Source organism: Zerene cesonia, chromosome 20 (assembly GCF_012273895.1).
Source record: "Zerene cesonia ecotype Mississippi chromosome 20, Zerene_cesonia_1.1, whole genome shotgun sequence".
Lineage (NCBI taxonomy): Eukaryota > Metazoa > Arthropoda > Insecta > Lepidoptera > Pieridae > Zerene > Zerene cesonia.
This window is the reverse complement of record NC_052121.1, coordinates 7084980-7092584: the sequence shown is the minus strand read 5'-3', so window position 1 is coordinate 7092584 and position 7605 is coordinate 7084980. Positions and strand designations below refer to the sequence as shown.

Genomic DNA, 7605 nt, shown 5'->3' with positions numbered 1-7605 from the left:
GTATTGGGTCATGGGCTGAAAATTATAGTCTTCCTTTAGTATGGTTGTATTGTAACGGACGCCGAAACGTCGAAACGTAAAAGAAGCTACGGAACTAAATAGCATTGTGTGTTATAATTTTAGAGTCTAAAGTTTAGACACTGCAGTTGGGCAATGTTCCTAGGATATATAACAAACGCATATATACGGCATTTAAAATAAATTTTGTAACCGAACTGTATTATAATTATACATAGTTTAAATTTAATCACATGGCCTTTATTAAGAAACAACACTATATCTGATCTGTAAAACACAATGTAAGTTGAATTTATCCTATGTGTGGGATAAAATAAATTTGTTTAATTTCTATATGTTTAATATGTGTATGTATATACATGTTTAATACATATTAATTTAAAATGTTTCGTATTGGAATATGTTTATTGATCACGACTCAAACAAATCTAACCATGCTAGGCAATTTATAATTTTACATAAAAGAACCCATAACATATACAAATATTACTATTGGATATTTCCAGATGTTTTCAATATTTACCATAGCAGATTTATTATTTTCGATAAATAAATATCATTAATACAATCAGATTAGTGAATAGTTATAAAATAAGTAGGAATATGTGCTATAAAACATTTAGACCACTTGGTTCTTTACATAGTTCAAATTTACACTGAACAAAGCATTTAGGAAAACTCAGCTCTATTTCTGAGTCTGGTCTTGTAGGTAGTACTTCATAAGGCTCTTAGGAAAACTCAGCTCTATTTGTAGGTCTGATTTCCAAAACCCATCCAAGCATACAGCTATGACACAGATTGCAACCGGTCCCTTTGCCTCAGTGCTTCAAGCTGCGGCATGATTGAGATTTGCTTATTGAAGAATTCCTCTAGTGATGGTTCAGCGAGCATGGTAGCCAGGAACTGTTCCAGGGTTATGGACCAACTGTCCGTAGGGTCAATCTCTGTGGACGGGGAGCGTGGTGGCTCTGCTTCTGTGGTGTTGCCATTGGGGTCCAGCTGAAATTGTGAGGTCATAATATGTTAATTAGGGTGTGTGATTAATTAAGTATGTATATTTGTTAGTCCTTGACGCGAAAACCAGTGAACGGATTTTTATGATGCTAGGCAAAAACACTCAAACTCACTTCTGCGGCCGACGGCTGAGCAGCGGCGGCCATGTACAAGCTGTCCTGTGACATCTCACGGTCTAGATTCGGCCGATGGTTCCATTCGCCTAACTGGAGTAGCAAAGTTCCTGTAAAGAGATTTTTTTTTAAATGATTTGATTTTATTATGTGACTTTAGCTAATGCAAGATCCATTAGCTAAAGTCACGTAAATGCGAGGTTAATGCGAGGCAGAAATGTTTATTCATCATACAATATATTTCTCGTAAATAAAGCTTAACTTTTAAAAGGATATTTAATTGTAGATAGCATACCATGAACTGTCTCTTTCGCGCAAAAAGGCCTATTTGCATTTCGACAATTATTACTGTCTGTTACAGAGAAGGCAAGACATCGAGAGGGCAATATATTTTTAAGCTTATGTGACTATGTATGTCCATTTCTTTGGCACGCCCATATGGACAGTCGCTGTAACTAAACTCACTAAAAAACTAAACTAAAAATAGACTATTACAAAGCGCCCTTAAACTGGAAGGGAGGGGGGTGATTTTTGACGAAAGCAAACGAAAGATCTTAAAAAGACCATTACAAAACCAAAAAGCTTAAAATTAGCTTCAAATAATAATTAACGGCAACCCACCAGCCCGCGCGGTCGCCTCGTACAGCGGCGCCGAGTGCTGCGTGAGGTCGTGCAGCGCCGCCAGCAGCCGCAGGAAGTGCGCGCGCGGCAGGCGCGGCGCGACCGCGCCCGGCGGCGGCGCGCCCGACACTGGCGTGCACGCCGCCGACTGGCTCGCGAGGCCCCACAGCGCGCACGCGCGCACGCACTCCGCCGATTGGCTCTCTGTCACATATCAATTTTTTATTATTATAGCGGGGCCACATGACATGATTATTATTAAAGAAACAAAACAACTTATTTCAATTGAAATTTTCAAAAGACATAAAACCAAAATCTGCATGGGTCTGTATCATTTTTCTTTTTTTTTATAGTGAAGCGTTAGAAGTATGGTCAATTATATATCGTGGAATAAAAATACTTTCAATAAATCACATACATCTCAACGAATATTTATTGAGCATCAATAAACAATCGATACAGTTTTTCACCTAACAAGCTGAACAGGGTGTTCTGCCTTACTCTTATCATCTAGGAGTATGAAAAATAAAGACTAAGACCTTCCCGAGGCACACAAAATTTGATTAGAATCGGTCGAGTCGAATTGTGACACAATAATATATATTATATAATACATTAGACTGGAAATTTTGTCAATCTCAAATTATTTGGAATTTCGTATTTAAGTTGGCTACGATTGTGATAAAAGTACAGACCTGCTTGGCTACAAGTGCTGCTTGATGACTTATCCATATGATTCGTTTCATTGCACACTTCGCTTATTGAACGCTGCAGCGTAGGCGGCTCTGGCGTGGATGGATTTTCGACGCTGAAATTGCACACGTATGAATTTTAATTCTTATAATCACGAGCGTAGTCAGACTTAACTTTTAGATAAAATTAACCTCACAACTCAGAAACAAACTTCCAGAAGTCTCGTTGAGTAGTGGAACGGTAAAAGACTAAAAAAAAGGTGTGTGTGCGATTCACACATGATAGAAGTGAAACTTCAATAAATCGTCAAAAGAATGAATAAAATAGTATGTATATTTCTGTCTCATTCTTTGCCGGCTTCATTCTACACATTTTTGTATTTCTGTCTCTTACCTGTCGTTTTTCCGTTGCATCAGGTTTGAAATCACAACGATTCTAAAGAAGTTTCACTTCAAAAAGAAGTAAATGAGATTTGAAATCTCATTCAATATATTTTCTGTTGAGCTTCTAAAACCACCCCTCTATCCACGCCCATGCTCATTATTATAAAATACGTTTGTACAAGTATTTGAAACTAGCAAATTACTTATAATTCAATATTATTAAATTATCGATTGCCGGGGCACCCTATGCGTAAATCGCTTCGAACGGACAAGCGTACGCACGTAGCGTCCTACGAACGACGCCATTAAGCGATCATTTGCAAAGTGGATGCGCAAGGATAGCCGTCAAGGGAATCTCGTCAATGGAGACATCGACAGAGGATGCGCAAGCGCAGCCGTCAAGGGAATCCTGTCCTTAGAGACATCGACAGAGAATGCGCAAGCGCAACCGTCAAGGGAATCCCGTCTTTAAAGACATCGACAGTGGGAGAAGCGCAAGCGCAGTCGTCAGGGGAATTCCGTCCTTATACTTACGTATCGAAGAAGCATATCGCGTCGGCGGCCAGCTCCTCGCCGGTGTCGGTGAAGCGCGCGGGGCGCAGGTCGAGCGGCGAGAGCAGCGGCGGCGCGTGCGCGCAGTAGAGCGCGCGCAGCCGCCGCTGGGCGTCCGCGCGCGTGCCCAGCCCCACGCCCACGCTCAGCCCGCGCGCGCTCACCAAACCGTCGTCGTCGTGGTCCATCAGCTGCGCGACGCCGTGGGAGAGAGAGAGAGAGATATGTTATAGCTGTAGAGGTTCGTTCCAACAATCGATATGTGATAGATGTCGCTACGGTGGTTATCGACGGAAATATAGTCCTCACGAATATGCGACAACACGCGGCCCTTATGGTGTTATTGAAATGTTTTATAACTATTAAATTGAGTCTTTGTTGCTTTATTACACACTATATTATAGGAAGCAAAAATTCCATGATCACCATTTTTAATATTTAAAATAAATATGTACGTATTTTATATATGTAATATGTACTAGCTGCACGCATCGGCTTCGACCGGGTAGTTATTTATCGTAATTGAAATAATATAAACAAATGATCTTTTAAGTTGGATCAAACTGCAAATGGTGTGCAATTTGATTTAAATCGGTTGAGTATTTTAGAAGTCACAAAGTGACAAATATTTCATATGTACCTTAAATATCCTCGCCGTGATAGCCTCCGCATAGTCTCCTTTAGCCCAAGGCGAAAGAGCAGTATAGATAGTTCTGAACTGTCCGTAGTCGAGACGGTAGGCTTCGTACGGGGCCTCTAGTCGTTCGGACGGCACACGCTTGGCCCAAAAGAGTTCTTCGCGAATTATGCTCAATAATTCCTGAAAAATGCTTGATTGAAGGTATGTAAGAAAAATTTAAGAATTTACCTTTTGTCTTGGGCAGGAAGGGTAATTGGTTATGTAATTTACCACTAAATAATTTTTTATTAATTGAGTAAAGACCTATCCTAAATAACATGTTAACTCACGGCCATAATTTACACACTAAAAACGAAATTTCTAAATGAAAAAATAAAGTGTCCCATACTTGCAACTCATTCGGCTCCAGGAGCCGGTCCTGCTGCAGCGCCCTCAGGGTGTTCTTCTCCAGGCTATCCTCCAGCTGCCTCACGACTCGCAGCCGGTGCTTCAGCCGCAGGTGCTCTATGCACTCGCCGCTCACGTTCGCGCCGTACATGCGGTACGATTGGTACACCAGATCTTGGATCTTTATCGTCTGGAATTGTTTTTTATGTACGTTTGACATTTTGCTACCAAATTTTTTTTTTTATTTAATCTGGATTATTCCGGATATGGTATTATCCGGATTTTAATTATTCGGATAATACGATGGTGCAAATGCCACCAAAATTGTCAATATAATTCTAATATTCAATTTTTTGTTTCGATAATATTGAAATGTTAATTGAAATTATAGATGAGAAATTTTGAAAGATAGAATCCTTTGGGCACATAAAACCGAAAGAGTAGAAGAAATTTGATTGCTGAGGCGGGATCACGGGTGGGCGAGATACTAGGCGTTGCTATGGTCTGGCACAGATGCGGGTTCAAATCCCGCCTCTAGATCAATTTTTTTCTATTCTTTCAAAATTTCTCATATAATTTTAATAGCTCCTCTGAATTTTTGTCTCTCGATTGCGACAAAACACATACACAGGTTAACAAAATTGACATTTTATTTTGAACGCACAATAAATAATTAAAGCAGTTCTCCTGGACTCAATACAGCACTTGTTATCTCAATTGACTGGCATACTGTACAGAATAGTGAATACTAATGATTTTAAATTATTATAATTTAATTAATGTCCATTTACCAACCCACCCAAATCAAGAGCAATAAAATCAAGGAGATCTGGGGCATTTTATAATGCAAATTTTAATATAAAAGTTAATGTGTTTGTTTGTTTTTTTTTAATATTAGATTACCTTCTGTGCTGTTCGTGGTTCAGTAGACAGCGCCATAGCCTCGTCATTGTATATCCCTTCCAAATATTCACTAAGTATTTGCATTGCTTGACCATCTTCTGTGCATTTCAAAAGTTTATCCTTATTAACATCCAAAATTGTTAATGTCACCTGTAATGTACAATTAATGTAATAATTTTAAAATTATGAAGACATTTATATAGGTAATTGCTTATAGCTAATAGTCATATTAGCCGAAATAATATATTTTAATGTGTGAATTAAAACTGTAAAATTTGGTAACTATTTAATATGTATTCTAATTTTTAACATGACATGAATACAACATTTTTCAGTTTATAATTCTAAGTATAGACTTTTAATAACTTTTTTAATCAGTTCCTAAACTTAGTATTTTACTCAGTTTCTAATAGAATAAAAATCGTAAATATCAGTCTATTTTAATGCAAATCTTTTGTGTCTTTTAGCCCACCTGAAATATAACCTTAGCACCATCATAAAAGAAGCAATCCATCACATTAACAGCACACTCATACGGCATCACACTGATGAAGAGAGTGAGGAACCATGACAGCGAAATCATTTTCATCATCCCGAGCTCGTCCAATTTCGCGTGTAAATCCGGGAGCTGGGACTTAGTCAGTTCCTCTAGGACTCCTTGGTCCACCTGTTTCGAAACGCAATACGTTAATACATTTATGTGCGTGAATTTGCAGAGTAGTAGAAAAACTGTTACAGTTTCAAGATTTTTTAAGACCTTGTATATAGTGAAAATTGGAAAAAGAAGGAATAAATTTCAATTAATTAAGTAAGTAGAACATTTAGTAGGAGGATCGTTCAGAAAGAAGAAAAATATTTCTATTGCATATACAATGATACCATTTAAACTGCATTAGGTGGTATTCGAAATTTTAGTATAAACGATTTGAGCAAATAAGAAAATTATCTAAAATTAAAAAATCAACTTACCAAAGCACCCACAACCCTCGTATTATAATAATCAGGTAAGAGAGTTTCGCATATAGTAGCGAGCAGCCAGAACGCCTGTTCCTCAGGACAGTATATGAGAAGCACAGAGGCTACGATGTTCATCGCTTGGCAGTACCCTATAGTGGGGTTCTTAAGTGCGTATGCGCAGAGAACACGCCGTAATGCTGATATACCTAGAGAAACATTCATTTTCGATAATTTATTTAATTTTAATTAAGTCGCCTCATGATAAACTCTACCTAGTGAGTCAAGCTACATAGTTACCTAGTTATATGAATGTTTACAGAAGCGTAAAGCGATTTTCAGACGCCTCTATAATTGCCGACTAGGAAGGAAGGTAAAGGAAAAAAATTATTAATAAGAGGAATAATGGAATTTTTTGTGGGGTGTGTTACTTTCCCCGGTGCGAGCTGGCCCAATTCATGCTGAGTGCCGAAGCGATTCCGCAATTCAAAAATTTACATACTAGTGAAGTTGTGTCCGGAACTCATAATCATTGCGTTTCTATTAGTACGAGATCCGGCCGCGTGATTTATACGTTCATATGTTTGATTAATAAAATATAATTTTTATCAATATTAATAACTAAACCAATGCAGATCCGCAAAGGTGCCCATCCAAATTTGGCCGCAATTAATTCCAATTAAAATGTAATCAATTATTTATTTATTGAACTATCACGTTCACTTGTAATTGTTAAAAGATATATTTCATTAGAAAGAAATGTGAGATACCGAAAAAATTCAAGGTGCCATCTCTCACTTGGCCGCAACCTAATGTCAGCCAGGTGTAAACAGGTATACTTTTGTTAAATATATACGTTCATAATGTATTATCATGTTATACATACCAAATCGAAGATTAATTTTTTCTCTACATGATGAGATATAGGTGCCTATGCAAAAATACCCGCAAATCGTGATTGGCAGCGATTAAAGATAAATAAAAGCAAGAGAAACTTACGATTAATACCGTTTGTCAAATAAAGATAGAGCATGCCAGCTGCTTGTGGTTTTCATGCTACTGCGCGTGCGTCTATAGATAAGGTGCTCAACTAGTACACCGGGTATTTGCTTGGAGTTTAAAATTCTCCAAAAATTGAGCAGTAAAAATAATATGTCATAATAATTAATCTATAACACTAGTGTTTTCAACATTTTTTTAATTATATTTAACTCAACCAATAACTTTTAACTGTGAAACGTTAACAACAACAATTTTTAACAATATTAAGTTTCGTTTATTTTCGGTCTTTATAAAAATTGTCATAAAAATTTCTATTCAATACTAG

General features: G+C 37.6%; 1 protein-coding gene across 2 annotated transcripts in view; it reads right to left on the bottom strand.

Moving 5' to 3' along the window:
* Positions 1-6: 6 nt before the first annotated feature.
* The window catches only part of LOC119835206 (TBC1 domain family member 9), a 14847-nt gene continuing 7248 nt past the window's right edge, over positions 7-7605 (bottom strand). Inside the window, exons 10-19 of one of the 2 annotated variants that reach the window (XM_038359906.1) lie at positions 6294-6487; positions 5797-5991; positions 5325-5474; positions 4423-4611; positions 4035-4214; positions 3377-3585; positions 2462-2574; positions 1767-1970; positions 1146-1255; positions 7-1017 (exon numbers count right to left, since the gene is read on the bottom strand). In XM_038359906.1, coding sequence (XP_038215834.1) covers positions 805-1017; positions 1146-1255; positions 1767-1970; positions 2462-2574; positions 3377-3585; positions 4035-4214; positions 4423-4611; positions 5325-5474; positions 5797-5991; positions 6294-6487 — 1757 coding nt within the window. In that variant the 3' untranslated portion in view covers positions 7-804. The remainder of the gene's footprint in view (positions 1018-1145; positions 1256-1766; positions 1971-2461; positions 2575-3376; positions 3586-4034; positions 4215-4422; positions 4612-5324; positions 5475-5796; positions 5992-6293; positions 6488-7605) is intronic. The other variant, XM_038359907.1, reaches the window with a different exon arrangement.